Source organism: Montipora capricornis, chromosome 5 (genome assembly GCF_036669925.1).
Source record: "Montipora capricornis isolate CH-2021 chromosome 5, ASM3666992v2, whole genome shotgun sequence".
NCBI classification, from domain to species: domain Eukaryota; kingdom Metazoa; phylum Cnidaria; class Anthozoa; order Scleractinia; family Acroporidae; genus Montipora; species Montipora capricornis.
In genome coordinates, this window is record NC_090887.1 from 8,043,165 (window position 1) to 8,070,387 (window position 27,223).

At 39.8% G+C, this 27,223-nt stretch overlaps 3 protein-coding genes across 23 annotated transcripts in view; 2 read left to right on the forward strand and 1 right to left on the reverse strand.

The window, feature by feature from the left end:
• LOC138049335 (kalirin-like) overlaps positions 1-27,223 on the forward strand; it is a 170,252-nt gene that overhangs the window by 126,800 nt on the left and 16,229 nt on the right. For 12 of the 21 annotated variants that reach the window (XM_068895570.1, XM_068895571.1, XM_068895569.1 and 9 more), the window contains 24 exons: positions 283-544; positions 2,489-2,615; positions 4,748-4,946; positions 5,611-6,002; positions 6,159-6,225; positions 6,761-6,864; positions 7,298-7,367; positions 7,503-7,592; positions 8,256-8,399; positions 8,786-8,863; positions 8,975-9,010; positions 10,196-10,336; positions 10,870-11,044; positions 12,254-12,295; positions 13,137-13,182; positions 13,808-13,955; positions 14,567-14,671; positions 20,391-20,595; positions 21,072-21,108; positions 21,543-21,584; positions 23,088-23,150; positions 24,618-24,774; positions 25,410-25,437; positions 26,187-26,462. In XM_068895570.1, coding sequence (XP_068751671.1) covers positions 283-544; positions 2,489-2,615; positions 4,748-4,946; positions 5,611-6,002; positions 6,159-6,225; positions 6,761-6,864; positions 7,298-7,367; positions 7,503-7,592; positions 8,256-8,399; positions 8,786-8,863; positions 8,975-9,010; positions 10,196-10,336; positions 10,870-11,044; positions 12,254-12,295; positions 13,137-13,182; positions 13,808-13,955; positions 14,567-14,671; positions 20,391-20,595; positions 21,072-21,108; positions 21,543-21,584; positions 23,088-23,150; positions 24,618-24,774; positions 25,410-25,437; positions 26,187-26,462 — 3,034 coding nt within the window. The remainder of the gene's footprint in view (positions 1-282; positions 545-2,488; positions 2,616-4,747; positions 4,947-5,610; positions 6,003-6,158; positions 6,226-6,760; positions 6,865-7,297; positions 7,368-7,502; positions 7,593-8,255; positions 8,400-8,785; positions 8,864-8,974; positions 9,011-10,195; positions 10,337-10,869; positions 11,045-12,253; positions 12,296-13,136; positions 13,183-13,807; positions 13,956-14,566; positions 14,672-20,390; positions 20,596-21,071; positions 21,109-21,542; positions 21,585-23,087; positions 23,151-24,617; positions 24,775-25,409; positions 25,438-26,186; positions 26,463-27,223) is intronic. The other 9 variants (XM_068895568.1, XM_068895578.1, XM_068895566.1 and 6 more) reach the window with 6 other exon arrangements.
• Positions 14,678-18,251, forward strand: LOC138049338 (uncharacterized). Its single transcript, XM_068895583.1, has 2 exons — positions 14,678-16,159; positions 16,333-18,251. Exons 1-2 carry the CDS (start codon positions 15,496-15,498, stop codon positions 16,743-16,745), a joined length of 1,077 nt encoding a protein of 358 aa, XP_068751684.1. The 5' UTR covers positions 14,678-15,495; the 3' UTR covers positions 16,746-18,251.
• Positions 16,799-20,383, reverse strand: LOC138049339 (caldesmon-like). The gene is made up of 3 exons (XM_068895584.1): positions 19,275-20,383; positions 18,797-18,832; positions 16,799-18,291 (listed from the first exon to the last, which is right to left on the reverse strand). Exons 1-3 carry the CDS (start codon positions 19,349-19,351, stop codon positions 17,496-17,498), a joined length of 909 nt encoding a protein of 302 aa, XP_068751685.1. The 5' UTR covers positions 19,352-20,383; the 3' UTR covers positions 16,799-17,495.

A 27,223-nucleotide genomic window follows, 5' to 3' on the forward strand; every position in this document is an offset into this window, starting at 1 on the left:
AGTTTGAAGTAAGAGATAAGCGTTAATTCCAGTTGACCAAGTGGCGTTTTAGTTTATATTTTCGACAGACAACATCAGAGAGGTGGGGAACGTTATTTGATTCCATGTCAACGTTTTTGGAATTCCAATCTAGTGACGTGAAATGCGGTATCAGAAGTTGTCTCGTGTACACAAAGTCATGTCTCTAACATTTGCATAACCTTGCTGGAACCAAAGTCTTCTAAAATGCCCTGGGTCATTTATTCCACATCCCCTGTTCAGCTGATCTCGTTTTCTTCCAAGGTTCTTGAATGCAATGAGAATGTTTGGTCGGTGACAGAGAGCTACAAGGCAGCCAACGATGAGGAGATTTCACTCAAGAAAGGACAGCTCGTTGAGGTGCTTGTAAAACCACACGGAAGCTCGCGATGGAGAGTTCGGTTGCTTTTAACCGAAGGAGTGAATCCTTGCGAAGGCTGGGCGCCGCATACGAACCTCAAGCGATCGAGCGACGCAGATTCAAAGAAGAAACGCCATTCGGACATTTCGCACTCCAGCAGCGAAGGTATGGCGAAAGGAAGTTGATTTTTTTCCTTGCTAATATTGTTGATGCGCTTACCTGGTTTTGTCTTCTGACATTTCTAGGTGTCAAAATTATTTTGCTTCTGTTCGTGTGCGAACAGTTTCGATCCACCTCCAAGAAATGTTTGATAGTTTCATGTTTGTTTTACTGAGTATTCAGCTTTATTGTTGGTTTTATTTCAAAGAAGAGCTTCGTTTTGCACCCATAGCTCTTGTTCAAGGTCTCTAGCTTTGCGTGTTCTTTGTTTTAAAGTCGTTTCCTGTAGACAAGAACAGCGAGCAAATTCTTTGATCAAGTCGGTCATGCAGTCATCACACATCGAGTAGTTTTTATTTGAACAAGTTATTGAGACGAAGACGTTCTGTTTTTCCTACATTGTTCTGCAACGTGAGAATATTCGCGGTGATAGTAAAGGAATACCTCTGCTGTTGGAATGCACAATGGTCGATATTTAATAGACTTTAGCTTTTCTCTGTTTAAAACGCCAAGGTCTGTCATGGCAGGTTATTTTAATTTTACAAAACCACAACTTAACATGGATGTCGAGTACAAAAGAAATATTTGCTCTGAGGCGTTAAATTTTGCGTTAAGAAGATTAAGAGGTCTCTGCATACCAGTTAATTTCTCTATTACGTATCGGTTTGTATAATAACTTGTTTCCCGGCTCCATTTTTTTGCTTATGCTATGCTATGCTATCTCTATGCCTTGGCTGCGATATTTTTTTTTCAATTTGCGGCCAATACCGGCTCTTGGAATCGCTTAAGTGTTTTCCGTAGTTAATTGCGTTTAGTTGGCATTGTGCAATTAGCCGCAATATTCATTTGTGATAGTCACACGTCTCGCAGCGCCGCGTTGAAAAACATTCGCATTGCCGGTAGCAAAGCGATGGGGAAAGCTCGTGGCTGGATAATGCAGTTTTTGGCCAAAGCGTTTTGATTATCTCTGATATTGCGTGTCTGTTTTTCCTATAAATATGACATTTGGTCATTCATTGTCAAGGACATTAAATCAAAATATCCGGTTGTTTCTTTGAAAAGTGTGTTTCTGGGCATAATTGAGTATCGCCTTCAAAATAAGACTGACACATTCGCGTGGCTAATTAATTTGTTTCGTCTCCTAATTCGTCGTTCATCGATTTCTTGACATGTAAAAATGCGAAGCGTGACCATTTATATAGCCTGTATTAAGTTGCAGTGTTTATCAGGTTTTCTGTAGGATCGATCTTTCTTTCAAAAATCTCATTTCAATAATGGGTGTGTTTGGCCTTTTTAGAGTAACTGCAGAATACCCGGACACTTTTGAATAAAATTTCTCGACGGAAAATCCCTTGAAATTTTTTAAACTGTAGCTTTCGAAAGCTCACTCGTGTGGTCTTTGGAGCGCGTCAACAATACATCAACAAGACGATGAAGTTCGAAAATTTTCCCACGAAACGAATATTGATTCCGCCGGTATTAAAACACATGTGAAAAGTCGCGATAAACACATGTACGTTCTTGTCAAATGTCTGGAGTACGGCTTTAGAATCATAGAAGATATTGTCAAAAGTTAAAGCTACGTTCTCTCCAACAGGGAAATTTTGGATTGCTAGAAATACACGCTCATTTCAAATTTGCTGAAAAAGACAAAATGGCTATCAACATTTAAGATTATTAAAAAATATACTTATCTTCCTATTTGTTTTTGTAATTTCCTGGGTGCCTTCATTGCGTCCAAAGCAGCTACATCTAGAAGTGTTTAAAGTTATCAAGACTATTACGAAACTGGATCATTCAAAATGTTGAAACATTAGTTTTTCCTTTTCCATGAAAAATTGCATTGAGCATAGTTAATAGGTTAACTAAGCATTGAGCGGGCATTTGCAAAAATTCGCGAGACAAAAATTTATGTGTCCCAAGGCTCATTATTGTTTGGTATTCTTGTAGATTCCGTGTCACTGTCCTCATCTGACAGCCCCACTGCATCTTGGTACCAGGGTCAGCCTACCAATAATGGTGGGTCTCCGCCAGTCCGTCGGCGCTCGCGAACAGGATCTCAGTTCAGCTCTCTTCGGTTAGTAACCTGTGTAAGAGAAAGTAAAAATGGGTTTCCTGGACCAAATATTGAAAAACACGTAAAGTGTATATTTAGAGGCCATTTGCCTCACTCATAACGTCATTTTTCTGCCAAGATCAGAGTACTATATCAAAGGACCTTTTATATTTAGAATTATTCCACTTTCCAAAAAATTAAGACAAAATTGTTGAAATTTGCCAGATAATGGAAGCCACCGAAGTCACTTCGGTCTTGTTAGTAAAGTTACCGCTTCAAAGAAATGGCCTCTCCGAAAACACATGTTAGTCTCATCCGCCATTTTGGCCCCTGGCCAAATGTAAAAATAGTTTACCCTGAACTTAAAATATCTTTATCGTCAGATCATTCAAATTTAAAATAGCACGAAAAAGCACGTGCTTACATTTTAGACCACTGTTAAACTCTGATACACATGTTGGTGAACAATGTTGTATCGCTGCCTGATAGGATTGTAAAATCTAAGGGTCGCGTTTGGCTTTCTACATGAGAAGTCTTAAACTCAATATATCCTAGACGAAATTTGTTTATCGCAGAATTTAACAAATTGAATGTGGTTCTCCGTTGTCTGTACTCGTTATCGACAACGATATTTTGTCATCACAGTGGTCATATCATCATCGGCTTATCATATATATCTTTATTTATCCTCGGATTTTTAGAGTAGCTTGGTGTAGCTAATATCTCCGAGCATTTAACCTCCCAACCACCGAAGGTAGACCACAACACCGGGAACTACATGCCCTACTCTTTGCGACAAGTGTGCGGGTTCTTTTACGTCCCACCGGATTATGAACATTAAAGGGTTGTGAGACGGGACCTCCGGCTTATCGTCCTTATCCGAGAAGACTAGAGAGTCTAACCATTTGCAGATGTAATTACAAAGGCAGCACTTTCTCCTCAGTTTTTTAAAGACCCTGAGTGTTGGTCCGGCCGGAGTTGAACTCACGATCTCCCGCGTGACAGCCCGGTGCTCAAGCAACTGAGCCACCGGTGCGCGGTAAAATGTTGTCAAAATGTTGTGCGCCTTGTAAGTCCACAACAAATTTTGGCCACTGTGATGACGAATGTTGTTGTCTAAGAGTACAGATAACGCTGAACGACATTCAATTTGTTTTTTACCACAATATTCAGCGCGAAAGAAATGCTTATTTCTGAGCGTGACCAAGATCATGTCACGAAGAAAGAGTAAGCGTTGTCTGTAATGTGAGCGTTCCTGATTGGCTATTACAATTGCCTGACACACTAACGAGAGCATGACGCATGCTAGCCAATGAGATTCGAGATTACAAGCAATTGTGGTTAAAATCACTTCTACGCCATACGTGTCAAAGTATCTACCATCTATCGTTGGCACTGTGATAAAGTATAAGAGAGCACTGTGCAAAATGAATAGGTTCTACTCAGATCCAAACAGGTACATTATATTTGCATGAAGTTGTGTTTGTTTCAGTTGTTGCAATGTTAAAATTACTGAGCTATGAAGCCACTTAGTTGGGATCAAGTCAATTTGTTGGGGCGGCTCATGTGTTCCCGTCAAAGGACTCGATGAATGAAATAAATGTATTTATTTTGAAGTACAGGTTATAGACGAAAGGTAGAATTGTTGTGCGAGGATCATTGATTTACCTTTTCTTTATAACCCACACTTCAAATATATATACATTTCAGTTGCGGTTAATTTGCCTCTACTTTCTTCTTAGACGTAGCAAAACAGGCAGTCACTCAGTGTAGAAGTTGATCGGCTCTCGTAGAAATATATTTTGCAGTTAATTTGAAAACCAGCAGTCATTGTACGCACGACTAAAACCGTGAGAGGCAAGGGCCCTGCGTGAATTGACATCACTTGTTGCTAAGGAAGCCAAAACAATTTAATGACTTCGTATTAATAGAATATGCCACATGTCTCTCATCGGGGAAATCGTGAGAAAGTGGCGTCCGTTTTTGATACTTTTCATGTCAATTTTGCGGCTCATTCGAAGGGCAACGCTGGTTTCAGGCGTCAGGGTTTTTGAAGGGATATTATTTTTAGATTCGGTAGTGAATATTGTGGGAACTTTTTATGTCTTTTTATCATTGATATTGTGTTGTTGTTTTTTTCTTCTTCCAAACAGGAAACGCTCGTGGAGTAAAGCGAAATTTGGGAACAAAACATCAACTGACCATTCCCCTGCTACACCTGCGCGGGTAGTAAGAAAGGCCTCAGGGGGAGGATCTAAGAAACTTCAGCAACTCTTGGGGGCTAGTGAGAGCGATATCGATTTGCTGTTGCTGAGACCAGTAGAAATTTCTCCCGCATCACACGCCCACAAAGTAAGACGTTATTTTAAAATGAGAGTGTTTTTTTTGTAAGAGCAGGATTAAAATAGTGAAAGGTACCTTAAAAATGCCGATATTTCTCGAAGAAAAATTAGACTTTGTGTGCGCGCACGGAGTTAATCGTAGACGCCTGAGGGACAATGATTCAGTGGCTTTAGGACGCTTGCATTTTATAATGCTATTTGTGCGTACTGGAGGGTGATTATACACACGAAAGGTTTTAACCCTTTCAGGCCCGATAGTGCCAAATGGCACTTATAGATTTTACTCTGTCTAACGCCAGACGATTTTACTCGTCAATGGGGAACCCCTCGGGCCTGAAAGGGTTAAAAAAAAATCTTTTCAACGTTTCTGATATACATTTTAACCATAGGGATCGAACCCTATCAGCACAAATCCCATAATACTCTTATTTTACATTTCCCCACTCCCCCCCCCCCCCCCAAAAAAAAAAATGCATAATCATTGCTTGCAATTTCTTCTGTGTCCCGGGAAAAATCGAAAACAATGCCTTTGTAAATTTTTGAAAGGTATGGAATTTGTGCAAGTAGAGAATGGTTGCTTACGATGTAAATTCGAGTGGAATGTCTTCAAAACAAAATTTAAGCAGCAAATAATTGACTTTAACTTTTGTTACGTTTTTATTTGGTTGATTCAGAGTATCCCAGAGGAGAACAGTGAAGTTTATAATACAGAAGAATCCGAAGGCACAGCTTATCTTCCGGTTCAACCTGTAATAAACGAAGGAGACCTCAAGCTTCACCTCAGCGACGACGACGAAGATGAAGACGAAGATGACGAGGAAGATGATGACGATGAGGATGAGGCGTATGAAGGTAGCTTCGACAAGGTACAGGAAGAGGAAGCTGAATTGGAAGAAGAAGAAGAAGAAGAAGAAGCACAAGATTCGGCTCAACCGGAAGTGGATGTGAGCCAATCAAAAACGCAAGGAGAGGAGATTGGGGAGCAGGAAGTCGAAAGGGATGTGAGTCCACCCGCGGGAGTTCCCGAAGAGGAGGATCCCGAAGCCGTTGCGCTCAAGAAAAGAAGGTAAGTTGAAAAAATTATTCTAGCCTCCCTTCCCCTCCCGTTCCGTCCCTCTTGTTCCGTCCCCTTGTCGTCATTGGACTGATTCATTTTTAATGAAGCCTTGATATGGGCATTTCATGGTAAATTCTCCTTTTCTTTGTTTTCTTTTTTACATAGGTTCGTGTTAAAAGAACTTATTCAAACAGAGAGGGATTATGTCAAAAGTCTTGGAGAGGTTGTGGAGGTAAGAGGAAGAGATTTGAATACCAAGGAAATCTATTACTTTTCGAACCGAAATTCTTTGGTAGACGTTGTGGTTGTTAAGCGCCTTCACAGACGAAGCAACTTGTTGGCGAAAACTTTTTAGGTGGCCATTACAAAAAATAATCGATAACAAAACATTAATTTAAAAATTGATCACTCCTTCACGCATGTAAATAGTCAACTTGTTGCCTCATGAGATGGGGTTTTCAGCGTGATATGTTTGATATGAAAGATTCTTCCACTTTTTTTAAAGCGCGTTTTGAGTCACATGCGAGTTGAGTTTGTGGGATCTCCAGGGTTTTTCTTCGAGCTTTCTGGTTGTCTTTCATTACTTAAAACCCCAACATTTGATTTAAGTTGCTTTGTATACTTTACAATGAGTTACAGAGTAGAGCACTTGTTTTTGGCGATAGATTTTTGTTGCTTGAGCAAAAAATATATATTATGGTCACTTTTTTCATACCTAATTTAGGATATGATTCTTAAGTAGTTTTACTAAAGTGTATATTTTACAGGGATTTATTCCAGAGCTTGCAAAACCAGAAACCCCAGAGCAGCTTCTTGGGAAAACGCGGGTATTGTTTGGCAATATTCAACAAATCTTCGAGTGGCATAAGACGTGAGTAGTATCTAATGCCCGTTTTACGCAGTAGAGTGAAAAGTGATGCGCACCCGAGAAGAAGTAGAACGGTTGCGATATCTTTTGCAAAGAAAAAAGATACTTTTACAGGACAAGTCAAGAATCGAGTGTAACGTCGGATGCGAAAAGAACCGTTCGGACAATTTTTGCAACGAAAGAGTGCGGTTTTATCCTTTTCGTGAAGAAACCATACCAGCAATGGTCCCGTCTCTGAACCGATGAGAGGTCTTTGTATATGTGCGGAAGTAATCGGAATTCCGCAACGTTTTTGTTGGTTTCGTGTCCCGGCTTTTTGATTGTCGCGTTAGCATGTGCGTTGTTATTAAAGCATGTTTAAATGGAGGTTCGTCAGTTAGAAGTTGCGTTACTAGACAGAAGTCTGTTTATTGATGTTTTCCTTTCGTCTTTACAGGAAATTTGTCAAAGAAATAGAAAAATGTGAAGATGCTCCTGAGAAGTTAGCTTCCTGTTTTTTGACATCTGTAAGTCGATCATTGAACTGAGTCGTTTTGTGGGACATTAAATAATCCTTAAACTTGGAACGTGACGGCCATCTGTGAAGTGGTATTATCTTCTGCAAACTAATGTGAAAGTTTGTCCATATGTTTTTTCCAAAGGAACGACAGCTCAAGTTTTACATCTTCTACTGTCAAAACAAACCGAAATCCATGAGTCTCGTCCAGGAATTTAAGGATACATACTTTGCTGTGAGTTGAGATATTTCAAGTTTTTTTGAAACTGTTCGTAAAAGGAGCTATTTAATGCAGGATCGAAAGTTATTTCGCAATTGCAATGGTTTTAAGCCTGGTTCATACGACGCAAATGCAAACGTGTTTTCACGTGACGTCACGGCGGCCATGTTAGTGTCCCTAAACATACGAACGGCGGCCATGTTGATGTCCCCAACTAATCTTCAGGGAATTGAGCTCTTTTATCATGCAAATGTTTTCTTTTGTTTCGGTGGAAAAACAAGGTTACTGATCACGTGAGTGAAGACACTCCATACACGTGTGAACTACCATTTTCTTGCGTTTGCGTTTAACACGTGTGAACACGTGTGAAACACTGGTTTTTTCTTGTCCACCATCTTGGAAAGAGGACTAAACTGCGCCTGCGTGTCTGACTTCCCTTGCGTTTGCGTTGGCATTTGCGTCATACGTGTGAACCAGGCTTTACATTGCTTTGCTTGTTGATTGGATGGAAAATCTCGTACCACATTTTTAGCCAATCAGAAGCAATTTGCTCGCACGCGTTTTTCCCGCGCTTAGCGTCCAGCTGCATGTCATTTGTGTAAGTTGGTCCGTTTGATTGTCTTTATTTGTTGTGATTGGCCGGTACTCAATCTGCACTTGCTGTTTTTGTTTTCACAGGAAGTTGCAGAGCGCCTCGGGTATCGGCTTGGAATTGAGGATTACTTGATTAAACCTGTTCAGAGGATAATGAAATACCAGTTGCTTCTGAAAGACTTCGTGAAATACACTGCTAAAGCAGGACTGGATACGACTGAACTCAAGGTTTTTCCCTGTTCTTTTCATAACGGTGTTTATCTGTGTATGAAAAATGGACATGCAGTCATTCATCGTTGGGTATTTTATTTTTATGGCGCAGAGACGTACGTATGACGCGAATGAATATGAAAGAAGGGAATGCAGAATATATACCAGCCCTCCGCTAATGAAGTAATTGTAGCAACTTACCACGCGACACCCCACACGACACCCCACGCGACACCCCATACAGCGAGTTTCATCACCCATGATAAATACATCTACTGTTTGTACAATTTTGACCAGAAAATGCGAAACTTTGTGACATACCTCTTAGGTATAAATTATTTCTAATTATAGCAAATATTAATGCAAAAAGATATTGTTTTCTTGCTTTACATTCGCAATTCCAGAAAGCGTTGGATATGATGCACATCGTTCCAAAGAAGGCAAACGATATGATGAATGTTGGAATGTTAGAGTGCTACACGGTAAATAAATTTTCTTCGCTTTAGTATCAACTTTGTGGTGGAAATTTCTTCCTCATCAGACACTCCGTACTTCATGATTTTCTAACGAGGTGTATATTTTTCCTCTCACAGGGAAAGATTCAAGCGCTTGGCCAGCTTATTATGCAGGTAAAGTGTTTGAGGAGCTTAGAACACGAAAGCCAAACGACGTGTTGTAAAAGATTACGTCCATTTTTAGTGTAGAGTGCAGGCTGTTTTCGCCATACTTCCATGACTAAAAATTTCTTCATACTATTGGAGAGCAAAAATAAAATCGATAGTTTCTTTACAAGGAAGCCTGGAAGCGTATTGGTGCAATCATGTATAGAGCGTTTTCACATGACGTCAACTAATCCTCCGGGAATTGAACTCTATTTTTATGCAAATACTTTATTTTGTGTCAGTAGTCCAATATGGCTGCTGGTCACGCGATTGAAAACGCTCTATAGATTTGGATTGAGGGATGAAAGTGAATTGAAACTTGGGAAGAAATGCGCCATATATTTTTTTTTTGAAAACCGGGGACACGGTTTTAAGAAACTCTTCAAGCATTCCGATAAAATTGTTGTGATATCATCTTATTGGGTTGTCAGAAATGTTATGCGTGTACGTTTTAAGACCCAGGTCAGTATGGGTTTTAATAATGCGAATGATAATAGCATTTTCCACAGTTGATAAAAATAGATTGTTGCAAAGCACTAAGGGATTGAAATGCGGACAAACATCGCTAAAATTTCTTTGTCTTTGTCCGCATATTAATCCCACAATGTTTTGGGCGCTATATATATATCGTGACGTCAATTGAAAAGAGTGTTATTATAGAAATCGGGAGCAAAGACGACGAGGACGAAGACGTCGACGGCTACGAGAACGCCACAAAACAATAGGTTTAATCAACAAAAACAAAAGCTTTGCACGCCCTGCACGTGCGTTTTACATTTTATTTCTTTGCCAATCTCGTCTTGACAACGACGTGAAATGATCAAATTTGAGGTTCTGTGGAGGACGCGAGCACCTGACGTCGAATTTTTAATTTTCTATCTAAATATCCACACCGTTCTCAACAATTTCTATTTCTTGGAATGTGGACTCACACTTTCCATGCCCAGGCAATTGGAGTAATCGCAAAATTGTTACAGTAATGGGAAATAATATTTTTAGACAACGTCTTCGTAGCCGTCGTCGTTGTTCTTGCTTAAGGTCTCTATTGTATTTTATGTTGACGACGACGATGATGCTGATGACGTCTACCACGATGTTATTTACCGTTGGAGTGTCTTGAAATGACGGCGCTCTTTTCCCCCTACATTTCAGGATACACTGATGGTAGCGGACCCCGAGACTCGCAAACCGTGCAAGCGACAAGTCTTCTTGTTTGAGCAACTCATGATTTTCAGTGAACCTTTTGAGAGGAAGTTGGACTGGACTGTGTACATCTACAGGCATAGCATCAAGGTACCAGTAGAAAGTCCTTTATTATGCATAGCTGGCGAATCCATGCAATTAAATTCCTTCCCCCAAGTACGTCAATGTATCTTCCTTTTTCAAGCTCATCATTTAGATATGCCCTTAATTAGATGCACTCGGATTTCAATAAGCGTCACGAAGTGTCTCCGTGCTATTCTCCCCAACTTCAACATCCCTCGTGTCTCGGAATACAGACAATTAACGTCACGAAGTGTCACCCAAATGCTGCTCCTCAAATTAAGGATGAAGTACTGCATTTATACTAAGCTAAAAGTAAATCTAACCTTTACCCTTACCTTATGGTTGCAAATAGGTAGCAAAGGCTTAGACTTTGACAGACACTTCGTGTTGGATGTCAAAATTGGGCGTGCATTTCTGGGCACAAGTGTTGAATTTCTTTCCCGCAAGCGCGCGTACATCAAGATATCCTATTTTCGCATGCTTTTCGATTCAGAAGACATCAGTGCATCAATTCCATCTGAAGAATCTCAGTTTTAAAAAAGGTTTTAATAAATCCTTAGGTCAATCATATGCATCACATGGAAGTCGGTGACGATGACCTGTCCTTTGCCATTTGGACTGGCTCAGACCCAGATGCCGAGATCTTCACCATGACCGTGAGTTCACCTGAGAAGAAGCGAGACTGGTTACTAGCGTTGCAGAAACTTCAGGAATCCCAACTTTCGTTTGCTATGGGTAAGTTTTAACAGAAGATACGCAGTCGCGACAACACACAAAACGCTGAAATAACACGAAAAATACCCATAAAGGTTTTATTTGAATACCGATAAAAAGGACTTCATTAGAAGCGGTTGCAGATTTTTACGAATAAAAGTTTTGTCAAACGCATTTCCAGTTTAAGTATCGTAAACTCGATAACAACTTGATTAACTTCCGCTGAATTGCCAATACAGTAACTGACTAAGTGTAGCATGGAAATTTTACTGAATCTAATTCATTGCAAACTCACTCTTTGTTAGCTGAGTCTAATTACTCAAACTACAAGCGTCTCGTGGCGTCGCATTTTCGTAAACTCTGCCCCTTTTACTGGGGATAACACTCTAACGAACGAAACTCAATCAATAAACTCGACCGAGCTTAACTATTTAATTCTTCTTGCGTATTCACTCAGTTACAACGGGTGTGTAAAGAGCTACTCTGAAAACTCAAACATTCTCTGACATTGTGATTGGCCGAGCACTTAAGGTTATTCAAGGTTGTGTCGATGATTATCTGGAAATCATAAAATCGTTGCCTATTTGTCTTAAAACCACATGTCAATCAGAATTTGTTAACTAAAGAGATACACTGTCTCTTAATGATTTAGTAACTGTCACACACGAAACACGAAGTTTCCGACAACATTTGGATTGTGTTTGTTGGTTCTCTACTCTGCTTCGAGAGGTTTTTCTCCGGGTATTCCGGTTTTCTCCTCTCGTCAAAAACTAATCAGTATGATTTGATAGAGCTGTTTTCAAATGAGTGTCGTAAAACCAAAACCAAAGTAATCACTTTGGCCAATCAAAAAGTACGGAGACAATCCAGTAAACCAATCGAAACTCAAAGTAATTACACGTAGCCGACACAAAGCGCGGGAAAATGTGCACGCGCGAGCCACGATTGGTTTTGGTTTCACTTCTGATTGGTTGGAAAAGTGGAGCGAGAACTTTGAACCAATTACTTGGTGAAGTAATCCAAAACCAAGGCAATTCGCCAATTACTTTCGACACTCAATTGAAAACCTCTCTATGCTTCTACCTACAAAACCATATAAAAGAAAAAAGAACCCTCCGAGGGGTTCATTGTTCAATAAACTTGTTAGAGGGAATCAGAAATGAGGAAATTATTTCTTCAGTATTGCTAGGTTTCTTTGTGTTTAATTATTTTTCTAACTGTTTAATACAGACTCGGCTCAAGGTGGTCTTCCGTTTAACCTGGAAAACGAAGGTTTGAAGTTAAAAAAATAAATAAACTTAAACATAATAAAAAAATAAAGAAGCGTTTTTGAGATTGCTTGCTTAGTAACCTGACCTGAATGGAAGCGGGCCTTTAGTCGTTGATCCAAAAATAACCACTTTTACAAGAATTTCGGGGAGTTTATCGAAACGAAGTCATTGTCGATCTGCAGCCTCGCTTTCATTCAGATACCGGGTAACTCTGACACAACAGTCGGAAAAGGCCATTTTTTAATAGCCCTTATCGGAGTTATCAGCGGTTTTGCCGCATAAACGAGGCTAAGGGGTCATTTTGTATCGAATTGACCCTTAAGCCTCCGTTGCATGTAGTTATAAACAAAAGAAAATGTGCCTGCAGGCTCAACTCCAATAAGGTCTATTCGTTGAAGCGCAGAGCATCTTTCACGAAATCTAACCTTAAATTTCTTGTTATAAACAAATTTAAACCTGCTTCAATCAGATATTTGTATAACGCTTCGAGAATCTTCGCGTCTAAAACACCAAACTCTGGAAAGAGCTACAGAACAAACGAGACTGTTTGCTTCTGGGCGTTAATGAAAGGCAACTCGTCAATACAGTTGTCCCCAAAGATTAAACGAAGCAAGGTGTTTTTCTTGTAAACCTAAATAGTATTTTGCAGAAAGGAAAACTTCCGAGCACCATAAAAGTTAATTTTCTAAAAAATAAATTTCAATCTTAATTGAAGCATTGTCACGAATTTCAAAATAAATCTTAACCTTTCAATATCCTTTCGGTGTTTGGGATATACTGTTTCAAATTATGCATTTGTCGACTTAAGTAGCATTCTAAGCTTCACTATTTTTGTTCAACAGCTTTAGGCAATCCAATCGAGTATCAAAAACAGCAAGCCAACGGCATGTAAGTTGTTTAGTAATAACGTCATATGCTTTGTATATTTAAACTAAGCCGAGAGTTCATTTATTCGGTGCGGTAGCACTGACTGCTTTTACAATCAATCAAATCAATCAATCAATCAGCTTTATTTAAAACACGGTAAATGGCTCAGCAAGCTGGTTTGCAGACATGCTGTGTAAGAATTACAAGGTATAAATGTTAAAAAGACTAGTAAACTATAATCTTGGACAACGTTGTTGAGAAAATTCTGCTTTGGGACTAACTACAACCACAAATATGAAAAACAAGCTCTCTTTTTGCCCCCTTTTCCCCCCCCCCCCAATGTGTGTATTTGAAGTGACGGTCATAGACCGCAGTTTTGTAATCAAGAAATTCTGAGATACGAGTGGCAATCTCCCATATTTGGCCCACAAGACCAAGTCGGCTAACTCAATGTTATACCCTTTCCACGGTTAGTTTTTGCCATTTGCATTTTTGGGAAAAATTTTCTTGCGCAGAAAACTTTGGGAAACAAAATTTCCGCTACAAACTTTCCAGAACCATGTTCTTGGTTTGCAAGGTTCATTTTACGATGTGATTATTGCGTAAAGATCCTCGAAGGTGATCTTCTATTTCAATTCGTCCCCAGTCCACCAGCCATGGCCCCTACACACCCCGTAACGACACAAGGCCAGGTGACCCCATCCAGCAGTACAACGTTACCGCTGTCTGTTGGTGCCAACCGTGGGCACAGCTTCAGTATGCCTGACACGGGCTCACTGAAAAGACCTTCACAGGTAAGAGATCTTTTTTTGAGCGTTGCGCTACAGGGCAAATTAAGCTCTTTAGCTGATAATAGTCTTGATTCTCAATACCTGTCTGACCGACATTTCATTCAAAGTGTGAGGAGAATTTACATACTGGTCACTCCTGGTAGTCAAAAGGTTAAAGATGCCGTGACGTGGACCAAGTAGTGGAGGCTTTCCTGAAAACTCGAAATTCAAATTTTGTCCATTTCCACTTTGTGCATACTTCGCTGTAGACGAACAAAAACAGCTTCCATAAACTTACACCATTCTTCGTTACGAAACTACAGAAATATTTTCTGGTCTCAATTGATACAAATATGTTTTTTAGCGTTGAGAGTTCAGCTGCTACAGCGTGACACTGTGAGATCTGTAGCAGCTTTCGTAAGGTGCAATTTGATTTGCTTGCCACCCGCCAAATGGGCCACACCGAAAGCAAAAGAATGAACAACGAAAATAACTTAGTCTTAAAAACAATAGAAACTGTTACAGTACAAAATAATTGCCAGCTTTTGAGGGGCGCTTTACTACCGGCAATGCTCCTTTTAACGAACTCGGAGTTTCCAAACTCTTGTTACTAACGGCTTCTCTTTGTTGTCTAGATACCAGTCGCCTCGCATACTAATCGTCTACAGCACATGAATCTAATCGACCTGTCTACTGCGCAGTCTCTCGAGGATCTAACGTCACCCTTTCCTAATGCTTCCGTGAGTCTTATATTTATTCCTTTTTGCATTGTAACTCTTCTCGAGCCTTCCGAGAAGATAATTGTCTTAACTCGTTTGACTCGAATGTGTCCGACTCAACTATATTAGGTTGGTACGGCTTCAGGGGTACCATATTGAAAGTGGAACGAACACAACTTACCTAGCTTATCTTTATTCCTCTACAAAAGAACTTGCCGAATCAAAGGAAAGTTTTATCTTCATAGACTCTTGTGAGCTTTCTTTGTCACAAATCGCCGTACGTTAGAAAAGCAATGAAAAGAGGAGAAAAATCACTCAAAATAAACATGCCAATTCGATTCCGTTTTGTTTGATGCGTAAAAAGCCAGAGAAATGGACCATTTTACAGTTCTGTGCTCAGTTACCAGGCCTTTGAATGAAAGTGAGGCTGCAGTTGTCCTTGTTTTGATACAAGCCTCAGTGCTTTTCTTATGTAAATAGAAGCTCGTTAGCATGATAACAACGTGATTTACATAAGAAAACCAATGAGGTTTGTATCAAGGCAAGGTCAACTCCAGCCTCGTTTTCATTCAAAGGCCTGGTAACTGATTACAGAATTGTAAAATGGTCTATTTGAAACTTCCAACATGGCGGACGGTTCTGGCTCCAGTGGACACATAGAGTCTAATAGCTGTCTTCTAAGCGGGGCCTGGGAACTGATTAGGGACTTTAAGATACGGGGACGCGGACGCCTTGAAGTACGCGACCGTCGAAGAGAGCCTGGGTCGAGAACACAGCGTTCGTGGCGGGAAATTTAAGTTAAGGTTCTTTGCGAGCGACGCGACAAGTTTTTCGAATTCACTGATATGGCTTCTTTCAGGGAAACTCGAGAAATGTTGTGTTTAAGTCATGCAATGGGCTTTATTACCGATGCAGAATTCTTGCTGCTCTATGAGGAAAGCAAGTCAGATAATTTGGATTTTCCTTACCAAGAATATCCGACATTTTCTTTGCCGGACAAAAATAGAGCTGAGTGTACAGCCAATTTAAGGGTTGAGAAGCATCACATAACTCGCCTTGAAGATGCACTGCAAATTCCTGCTGTATTTAAATGTGATCAAGGAACAGTATGTGATGGAACTGAGGGCCTTTGTATTCTTCTCAAGCGATTTGCCTACCCTTGTCGCTACTCCGACATGATCCCGATATTTGGAAGGCCAGTCCCAGAAATCTGTATGATAAATAATACTGTGATGGATTGGGTATATGAAAACCACAGGCATCGTATCATGGATTGGAATCCAACCGTTTTGAGTGCCATCCAGCTCGAAAGCTACGCTGATGTAATTTCTAACAAAGGAGCACCACTTACAAATTGCTTTGGTTTTGTTGACGGAACTGTTCGTCCAATATCTAGACCAGGAGAAAACCAGCGCTTGGTATACAATGGGCACAAGCGTGTACATGGGTTGAAGTATCAGTCGGTTGTGGTTCCAAATGGCTTAATTGCACACCTCTATGGGCCAGTAGGTAAGGCACTTTCCGATCATTTCCTAGGGGCCGGACAATTTAAGATACACAATATAGTATTAAATAAGTCCTTTCGACATTTTTCACTCAAATCTTTTTTGACTTGAAAGTAAACTAATGATGTTTGAGCTCTCTTTTTGATGTTTTACTGCATTTTATTTTTCATTCAACAGAAGGAAAAATGCACGATGCAGCAATGCTGGCAGAATCACACCTGTATGACAGCCTCCAAACACATGCGTTTTCAACCACTGGACAGGCTATGTGTATTTATGGAGATCCAGCCTACCCCCTTAGGGTGCATCTTCAGGCACCTTACAGGCATCGAGTTTTAACCCCGCAAATGCAGGCTTATAACCATTCCATGAGTGCTGTTCGCAGCTCTGTTGAGTGGCTTTTCGGGGAGATAGTGAACTATTTTAAATTTTTAGACTTTAAAAAGAATTTAAAAATAGGTCTAAGTCAAGTGGGAAAAATGTATATTGTCTGTGGGATTCTGCACAATGCACTGACATGCCTCTACGGAAATACCACATCTCAGTTTTTTGATTTAGATCCTCCATCACTAGAGGATTATTTTGCTTGATTGTTCTAAATGGACTTGATAAAACATCCAGCCAAAAAGGAAGAATAGTGTTCCATATAATGATAAACTTTAATATATGCTAAGTCATTGCAACGTTGTGAGCCTTTTTACACCGCAAACATTGAAAAGGTGTTGTAACTTTTTGAAGAGAAATGTTGTAGCTACTGTAAAAAGATTAATTTAAGATTAAAACAATTTTCTGGAGAAAAGTACAATTAATGCTTTTTTTTAGTCTACCTTTTTTAAAGGTTTAATGGCATAAGACATGAAATTGTTTACCAATTTGTACTCTATGATCTCATAAAATCTTACCGACCTAATCTTAACACATTAACAAAAACTGGGGGGAGGGGTAGATTTCAAGTTGCCTCTTGCTTTTAAGATAAATGAATCAATCAATACATATGGCCATGTGCAAATTATCCCAATACATGGCACCAATTTTTGGGCAATTCACATTATTGCAAATGACAGAAATTTAACACATGCTTAAAACATATGTTTTCAATCAGAAGTAGCAGTTCTTGGGGTGAATGAATTGCATGCACAGAGGATCATACAAATGCTAAATATCAATGGATGGACAGTAAAAAAAAATTGCAGGGGTGACTAAAAGCTTGTTATGGTGAATGTTCATCATTTCCCTTCCTGATGTCTTCCTTAATCACATCCTTTATAAAATCCCAACAAGAAAATCACATCATGTCTTTTAAAACAACTAAGCAAATGTAGTTTCAGGCCTCAACAAGGTCACTTGGGTACAAGTTTTTCAATTATTCCCATCAGAGCCTGAGATTGAGTTTGCTGTTGAATCAAAAACAAATTTTGCATGTCTTGAACTTGTTTCTGCTGCTGTTGTTGTTGGTCAATCATGGTTTTGAACATTTGTGCCATACTCTCTTTTTCTTGCTTCTGCTGTGCCTGCTGTTGCTCTAGCATGGACTTAAACATCTGTGTTTGTTGAGTTTGGAGGGCTTGCAACTGCTCCTTTTCTTGCTTTTTCAATTCAATTTCTTGACTTTTCAGTTTGAGATCTTCAGCTGCTCTTTCTTTGAGATATTCAACTGCTTCACTTCCACTTCTCCTGCTCTTCCTTGCTTTGCTGCTTCCTTCTTCTGATTTCCGCTTTTGAGTTTTTCCCATTGTTTCCATCGCCTTTTCTCGCATATCCTCTGCCTTTCTCCTGTCTGCCTCTAGCTTTTCCTTGTTCTCATCAATTGCCTCCTGCATCTCAGTGTCAGCTGACTCCTCCATGGCTATAATTTGTTCAACTGCAGCATCTACCTCGGTACGCTCTGGGGTTATTCCACTTTCTTTCAACTCCTGAGCTTCTTGCCTCTTAAATCTTTGAATAAGGATTCCAATATGGTCTCGAACTGCTCTCTTGTCAACAATAAAATGAGGATCTTTCACACTGTTAAGGTTGTCAGCAATTTTCTGCCACAATGCACTACGTTTAACAGACTTTTTTTTGGCACTGTATGGATTCACAAATATGATCTCCTTACACAAAACAATATCATGTAGAGGTGTCCAGCTCATAATTCTGCAATGTAAAAAATACACCAACCATTTCAGTTTCTTAAGAAGGAAAACAAGAATTCCTTCAATAATAATAATAATAATAATAATAATAATAATAATACCCTAAAAATAACCAGTTGATGCACATGTTGAACATTATTGGAACAGAAATTTCCAGCCACACAAAAACTGCCTGAAACAGCAAAAAGTTTTAAAGTCTGTGATTTTTCCATTCTTGCCTTCTGCTGTTGATAAATGTGCTATAGCCTGCATATTTTTTTTCAAGATTTGCTGACTTGTAACTGTGCTTTGACTCCAAGAATAACGCTTGAAAATTGTTGTCAATAACTTCTTTTTAAGGTTTTCTCTCCGGCTATTCGGATGGTCTTCACTGTAAAGGACATTTTCATTTTTGGCTTTCGCTTATTTCCCTAGCTAAATGAAGCTCTAGGTTCAAAAATACATGATGAGACTTGCTTTGGGACGTTTGGAATACATATGCAACAAATTTACCGCTGAAAACTTACTTGGGTTTCGAAGCCATTCCCGGGTAGATCCTGAAACTGAAATCAGTCAATGTATGAGTAATTCACAAAACAGAGGCTACTACCGAGATTGCTAAGTGTTATTTCTTGCCATTCTGCATTGTTTTAACGATATTTCAGCAATTTTAGCAGATGTTTAGGGCCTCTTCATATGAGCCGGTCAACCGGGCTGGCTTGGTTTCTGAGATCTCGCCTCGCCACTTATACTCTTTCCTATGTATAAATTTCGATGAAATTATTTCCATATGAACACTCCAGCAATATAGCTTCGCTTTCCCCGCACAGAGCTAGGCCACTTTCGCAACACAGCGGCGAAAATGGCATAATTTTTGTCTTGTATGTATTTTTAAGCGACTTTGTAAATAAAAAATAACAAAGGAGATACTTAAATATCCAAAATAACACAGGCACTGTTAATGAAAAGGTCTGTAGAAACCAAAAAGACCACCAATTTACTCACGTTCTATCAGCAACGCGAAAAGCCTTTATGTCACGTCCGTCGACGGCAAGAACGCAGCACATCCAACTTTTGTTCATGCGCAGTGAAGGTCTCAGGTGTCATTTTACTTCCGGTTCTCTTTCGCGACGTCCGCGTTCCTGTATCTTAAAGTCCCTATTGCTAACAGACAGCGGAACAGAGAAACAGATAACTTTAGACAGGTTTAATTTCAGAATGGTCTCCATACAAACCCATTATTTGGTTAATGTGAGCTGTTGGAGAAATCAGCTTAGACCGGTGAGACTTATTGGGTGATTTGGCCTGTATTGTATTGTGGAGTCTTCATATGAATGTTATGGTATTTTGTCAAGCTCGTAGGGTGAATCGGTAACTAGAGGTGAAAATACACTGCTTTATTATATAAACGCCATTGAAATATCAGGTGAGCTTTGTCGCGAAAATAGGATTTCTTCACACGTGAAAAGATCGCCGCTGCTATGGTTACAAAATAAATCGTGCCATTGTTCTATGTTAGACCTACAAAAAATATTAAATTGAAATGGTTTGGTATTTCATTAGTGTTTATATAATAGACAAAACATTACATGACCGTGCGCTCACTCGTGAAGTATTCTTGCTCATTCGCGATTTGTTGGCAAACTTGTATTTCAAAGAATTTATGGGGGAAAAAACGTTTTTCGGGAAAGTGTGATACTTTTTGCTTGACGCGCGTGATGAAAAATGTGATTGGTTCTGCGACTATAACCAACAGCGCAAACAGTTAAATGCACAATATCACGGAAGAGTTATTTTTGTTCCGTGCGTTCTTTGTTGAGTAATTTACAGAGTTGGGTGGTAATAGTGTAACAGTTGGCCAGCTTGGAAATGGCTTGATTGGCTGTCCTGTGGTGTTCTCGCTGAAGTTGGCCAATCACGATAGGCGCTGTGAGAGATTACATATTTCAGATACTGTCATTGCGTGCTTTCGGTTAGATAAGTGTTTTCCGTATGTGTGAGAAAACCATTAGGTGTTTAGTGTTCAAAGTGATTTTTCTCCTGGAAAAGATAGTGGTTTAGTCACTCCGTACGTATGCGATAAATAAATTCTTTCCCGGGTGTATTTGTTTTTGTTTATAGCGCAATAAAGAACGCTTTGTGGTGTTGGAAGACTTCAAGTCCAAAGATAAAGATCATCTTACGGTAAAAAAAGGTGACGTGGTGTTTTTGGTTTCGAACAAGAAACATGACAAAAACTGGAGATATGTCTGCAATGCGACCGCGGACAAACTCGGCCTGGTACCAGCGAAGATCCTCAAAAAGGAGGCGAATAACAACATCGAAGGTTGGTAGCGCGAGACAGGATTTAAGGTTTATGTCCGCTCCTAACGTTAGCCTAGCTTAGGGACGGTGTCTACTAATTCAGTGATATTTTTTGCGGGGTTTACGAACATTCGGGATTAGTAGGTCTTAACAAGTGTTATTGAAATCCAAAAAGAAAATCCGGCGATAACCTGGCATTTTTCAACAATATTTGTAAAAAGCTTTAAAATACAAAGCACTGTCTTGCGTTCTTTTCCAAATTGAGGCTTAATTAGCTCGGAAGAATGCTTAGTTACCCCTAAGTTTATTTTTGGATACCAAGAGCACTTGCTAAGTTCTGCTTTCTCCGTATAGTTTTAAACCGCTCAAAAATATTCTCGTATTAGTAAGCACCACCCATAGGAAACCCGAGTATCTCGAGATGCGCAGAATGTATGCGTAATGATAATAGTAGGCACCGTCTAATCTTTAATGAACGTTGACAATCTACCCTTTCAGATCAAGAAGGTTTACAATCTCCAAAGAAAACGGCAGGGTAAGTTGACCTCTCTTTTTGCAATCGTTTTTTTTTTTTTTTGCGTAATGGACCTTATTCGCGCGGCGGCCATATTGGCCATAGACAGTAGCCCCGCGCCTCGAGTTGAAATGGTTGGGAACGAGTCTCGGGGGTGGGGCAAAACAAAAGTTTTCAAACCCCCCCTCCCCCCCCCCCCCATGACTCAACATGGCCGACGTTCTACAGTCTGTCGTTAGTGCGTTCTTCATTTTTCAATAGTGCAGTCCTTCATTTTTCGTGCGTTATTCGTGTGTTCATTTGTTTGTCCGTTATTCATCCGTTCCTTCGTTTTTGTGTTTTTCGTTAGTTCAGTCATCAATCCTTCGTGCATCCGTTCGTTCCATTTAATTGATTTAGGTTTTGGAACGTTATTAAATGTAAATGAATGTCATTTCATTCGTTTTCTTTTTTAGAACGTTTTCACGGAAGAAAGTAACTCGGCATGAGAGTTTTACGTAAGTGATTTTCTTCATTGTATTTCACGTATTTGTCAATTTAGTCTTGTCTTTACTTTTCCAACTTAATTGAGGTGTGTAAATTGATTAGCGTCGTTAATTCGCATTGGTTAATTAGAGCGGTTTTCAATTGAGTGTCGAAAGTAATTAGCGAATTGCTTTGGTTTTGCATTACTTCACTCAGTGATTGGTTCAAAGTTCTCGCGCCACTTTTTCAACCAATCAGAAGTGAAACCAAAACCAATCGTGGCTCGTGCGTGCATATTTTCCCGCGCTTTGTGTCGGCTACTTGTAATTACTTCGAGTTTTGATTGGTTTACCGTATTGTCTCCTTCCTTTTTGATTGGTGAAAGTAATTACTTTGGTTTTGGTTTTACGACAGTCGATTGAAACTCGCTCCAACTGCGTATGTATCGCTCTAAGTGCGTATGTATCGGGTTATCCTGTACCTATTCCAGACTGCTATTTTCGTTGGTCGCTATGACCTGTAGCTTCTTTTGTTATCAGGGCCTGGTGCATTGTTTCTGTTGAAGCATCTCTTGTTTCGTTCTCCAGTCACCCTTGCATACGGAACCCGCGCCCACAGTGCGCGCGGCAGTCAAAACTGTGCTATCCTGTCAATCCTGTTCCCTTTCATCGGAAACGTTGCATTTCTGTGCGCAAACGACGATGTTGTCGATCTGCCCTGTTGAAAGGACGCCGGTAAAGTCTTTTTTTCGCGGAGTTAACACAAATAAATACATCATCGATACAGTTTTGACGTCTTTTTACACTTGAAAATATCATACTGAATTCGTATTAGCATAGTTAGAAAAAGCACAAATAACAGCCTAAGCACAATAGCTGACCTTCACCCGCCAGCAATCCCGTTTTGGCCCCAAAGTTTGTTGACAAAAAAGTTTTAAATGGTTTTCTGGCCCTTTAATTGCGAAGAATTGGCGTGACGTCGGGTAGCACAGTTTTTCCCGCTCGCTGAATTCTGATTTAAATTTCAATAGCTTTCGCAGTTTGCACGGCAGACCGCGTCTAGAAAGCTACAGGGTTCCTCTGTGTAACTCGTGTGAAAGAAGACTTGACATGAAGTCACGACCAAACAACGGACAAGTTCAACAGACAGGAACCTGTGTTTTCCTTTTGGTCATATAGTCGTTTTCATCCTTTCATACGGATGATTTTGTCGTTGCTTATGTATTATTTTTATCGTCCATCAGCCTTTCATAAAATAATCAGTTTAAGGTTTCTTCCAATCAGGAGTCATAGGACCAGTTTGCACTCCGAGGCTGTGAAGTCTTCCTTTCCTTTTTACTCAGAGTGAGGATTTCCGTTTTAGCATTTTCTGTTTTTTCTGTGGCCCATATTCCCGAGTCGTTTCCATTGGCCCGATTATTTAGGATAGAATAAGGATAATTTAAAGCTTTCAAAGATAGTTAGACATAAATATTATTATAAATGCACGAAGACTGGCCGCAGTTTTGTAACTGTGGCTTGTTGTTTTCGAACTAGATCTGTAAAAGGGAAGAAAGAGAAGACACTTCCCTCTATTGCACGGCACCGGAGCTTTAATACGTAAGTTTGCTAGCTTTTTGCACCTTTAACTTTCGCTTCTTTGCACTAACTTCGCTAACCACTTAACAACAAACTGTTGGGGTCCATAAAGCAATCAGAGATGATAACGGAGATAGGCGGTTTTGTGGTTTGTCGCGAACCAGTTGAAGCGAACTGAACATCTACCACCACGACTTCACTGTAGCGCTACTTGACAATAGGCCTACGTGCACTCGTTCTCTGCGGGTGCGCAACATCGAACGACCAAAATCACGTCATTGCGACAACGAAAATTCTGATTTTTTCGTACATTAAAAGATGATTTTATCCTGGATAACTAGGCTCGTTTTTGAGAAGACACACAAACTGGAATAATGGAGAATTTTAGAAAGCTTTATTAAACTTCTACTTTCGATGACTTTTTTATATGGTGGAAACCGAAATATGAAAAAAAGAGTGCAAAAGACGAGAGGTGGAATATTTCCAACATTAAGGGAGAGAGTGGGAAAAGTCACGTGACTTGTCAAATTGTGACGTACGAATGAAATACCCAGATAAAGAACTTGTGTAGAAAGTGTAAGAACCGAGACGAAAACCGCGGTGGTAATTCACTCTGCTGGCCTAAAGAAAAAGAAATTCTACTTGACATTCTAAACGCGCTGTTAAGTTATTGAAAAACTTTGAGCCCAACGGTATTCGCTTTGATAGTTTAATATAATTGCGCTGTTAATTTTATATCTTCGTCTATCACTTATTGCACAGTAGTTAGTTGTTTTTTAATCCTGACTTATGATGTAATACTTCTTTAATTGACTCCCTTTTACTCTTGTCTGGTGTTTGTCCTGTCATCCCATAATCATCGTCCACAGTTTTATCAAGTTTAGTTTGATTTTGTGGTAACATTAAAGCAGAGTTTGCGCGATCGAGTGTTTTGCGTCAAACAAGGTCAACTTTGGCCTTTCTGCCATTCTGTGGCCAGTTTACTCAGAACTCAACTGGAGGTTCACATTTTAATACGGTATGGTGCGTACGGTTACAGAAAAATGAAATAGTTTATGTAGATGGACTGGTTATGAAACTCTTGAAATCTCAAAAGCGAGAACAGTGACATCGTACTTCATGTTAAGGTAGTTCAAACCGGTTTCAACAATCTCAAGAGACCTTGTTGTTGGAAGGAATGACACTATAACACTTTATCACGTAACAGCAATGTTATGATATCATGTGAAACACCAATTGTTGCTGACACCAATTGTTGATGACACTCTCTGCAAAGTTTTAAAAAAATCTGAATAGCGGATTCAGAGCTACCTTAAATGTCCAATTATTTAAGGTGCCTCTGAATCCGCTCCACAGAATTATTTAACCTGGAAAAAGGGTGTGGTTTGCGCATGGCCAGGGCCAAAACAGCAAACAAAAACATAAAACAAAGAAAGTTGTCGAGTTTTATAACCATCTCCTTGTATTAACTTTGGTTTCATCTTCAAGGAACGACGAGAAAGCTCGACGCGCTCAGAAGAAAACAAAAGACTCGTATCTGAATGCGTTTTCCAACAAGATCAAACAGAATATCGACAAATATCGCACGGAGTTGTCTGGGAACGAGAATGACAATGACAGCGAAGAATCGTCTGCGGCGTCATTGGTGAGTGACTTGGATTTCTCAGTTTGTTCTTTTGTGTGTTTCCAAATCGCACATCATTGAACAAGCGTTCAAGATAATAAAAATTTACATATCCTTTGTTAGATGACACGAAGGAATCCTTTTATGCAGCCCGCATAACTGGTCAGGATTTTAGCCTCAAATGGCATACGTCGTTCAAAGCATGCATAGATTCAAACATTACTCTTTCGGTGTGGTGGTCGTCCGAATTAAAAAAAGTCATGTTTTAGTATTGGAAATGGAGAATGTGGAACAGGGAATCTTTAAAGGCGGCAGACAGATTCCCTTATCTCCGTCCCCGTATTCACCGTTCTTTGCTTAAAGATAAATTCAGTTAAACTGTGTCAAGTTGACTCGGCTGTTTGCTATGATTAGATCAACATAGATTTTGCGAATGCGGTCATAACAAGTTCGTCTTCCACTGTACAAGGAAAGCAAGATGGAAGAGTCATGAATTTCTTAAGTTGGCGCGTATTAAGTTTAAAAAGCGAGGGCATCTTTGGTGAACCCGCTCTCGGTGAATAAACACCCTTTTGAACTGAACCAACTTGTGCCCTTCTTCAATAGCTTTTCCTACACTGTTCCAAACTGAAAACTTTTGTCTTTCTAATTTTCAGAATCAAAAAGGACCGCCAACTGAAATCAGTATGTATTTCTTTGTTATGTTCTTCAATGGTTAATACGCTTCCTTTGCGCCTGAAATACTTTCCGACACAACTTTGAGCCATTCATGCATTTTTTGTGTTCACAATAGTTGGCAAGCAAAAACTTCAATGTTAAGGAACAAAAACGGAAATTTTATGTGATTGGTGGGTTAACGTTACTATATGAAAGTAATTCCCTGCTCATCTACGACCGCTAGCAAACGCTTAGGGTAACGAATTGCCAGATATGAAACTACATACGTGCTTTGTATTTAATGGCCACAACGTCATAATTTAATCTTTTTGTAAATGTATAGTATTTTAATATTAACATAAATTATAAATTTAATTTAACTTAATTATGTTTTGCTTGTGCTAATCCAGCTGGACGTCTGACAGTCTTCCAAACGACGGAATAATGAAAGCGAGAAGCTAAAAGGGGGTTGGTTTCATTGCAGCACTTCAACAGCGTGTGATATTATCCATGTTTGCGACTATCAGGCATCTAGGAACTTGTACCAAAATGGGATGAATTGAATTGCTTAATTGTCTCTTAAGACACCTGAGTTCTTCCGGTGCCTCAGTTACAAGAGACAATTGCATAAATTATCCGGATAAGTGCGAGGATCTGTTGTCCCGGCAACTCCCGACTTTGCTTTCGTTCTTCCGTCGTTTGTACGAATGCTTCCGACTGTCCGTTGTCCATAACCCAACTAACAATGCATCACGTTCTTACTTTCACGCCGCCAGCATTCAGCGAAGTTCTTCATGACGTTGTTGTCCAAAGCGGTCAGCATTTTCGTCTCCGCTGCCTCTTATCATCGCTCCCCACCCACCCCTACACAGTGACATGGACTAAGAACAAGCTCTGTGTAGAAAATGACGAGAATATCACGATAATTAAGGAAGGATGTGCGCTTTCGCTGGACTTCGTGTCTACGGAGACTGCTAACACAGGTCATTACAAGTGCATTGTCACGTGCCAATCTCGCCGAATCACGTGCTCTGCTTCCTTGGCCGTTATAGGTAACAAGAACATTTCCAAACCAGTTTGTCCAGTAGAAGCGGCGAGTGCCGTTTTCGGCAAATCGTCGGAGAAGCTCCGAAGACGAATCGTTCTCTCTTGGCAAATTAGAATATTGTTTGACTTTGAGTGAGACAGTCGTCCGAAGAATCTGGCAGCAAAACGTATCGGCATTTCGTCTTCTCTTCTGCGGTTCGTTTTGCTAAAAACGTTACTCGTTTGCTAAACATGTTGGGCGTGTGTAATTTTTGGTGTTTTCCCGTTTAAGTAATTAATTGATCCTTCTAGAAAATTGCGTGATTTGAAACAATGCAGTAGAGGTGGAATAGCTTGAATTTTTTTAACAGGTGAACAGCGTAGCAAGCTCAAAGCAGAAGTTGTAGCATCATTAATTGATCGCAAAGTATCCCGTCGATTAAATACAGTAGACGGAAGATGGTTACCTAATATGTGTTAAAACTGAGGATTATAACTCAGCGAAATTTGAAGAAAATTACTTGTGATACAATCCGCCTGAACTAGCTCGAAAGTCGTTCATTCATTTCCAAAGGTCGATAATCAAATAAATGTCAACACCCTGCTCGTCTGAGATATAATTGCAAAAACCTTCAAGTGGAACTGTTTGGAATTTCAAACCGCCATTATCAGTTTTTCTATGTTACTCAAAAAAATTCATTTACTATTTATTAAAAGGCTCTTCACTAAATGCTTGTCCTTCGCACCAAAAAAATAATTAAAGCAAGCTTAAGTCTCACGAGTTATT

Excerpts from the sequence above, each read along its gene's own strand:
- LOC138049338 (XM_068895583.1), top strand. The coding sequence starts at position 15,496 with ATGGCTTCTTTCAGGGAAACTCGAGAAATGTTGTGTTTAAGTCATGCA. Across the intron at positions 16,160-16,332 it reads ACACCTCTATGGGCCAGTAG|AAGGAAAAATGCACGATGCA; the intron begins GTAAGGCACTTT and ends TTCATTCAACAG.
- LOC138049339 (XM_068895584.1), bottom strand. The coding sequence starts at position 19,351 with ATGAACAAAAGTTGGATGTGCTGCGTTCTTGCCGTCGACGGACGTGAC. Across the intron at positions 18,833-19,274 it reads TTTCGCGTTGCTGATAGAAC|TTTCAGGATCTACCCGGGAA; the intron begins GTGAGTAAATTG and ends GACTGATTTCAG. Across the intron at positions 18,292-18,796 it reads GGAATGGCTTCGAAACCCAA|AATTATGAGCTGGACACCTC; the intron begins GTAAGTTTTCAG and ends TTTACATTGCAG.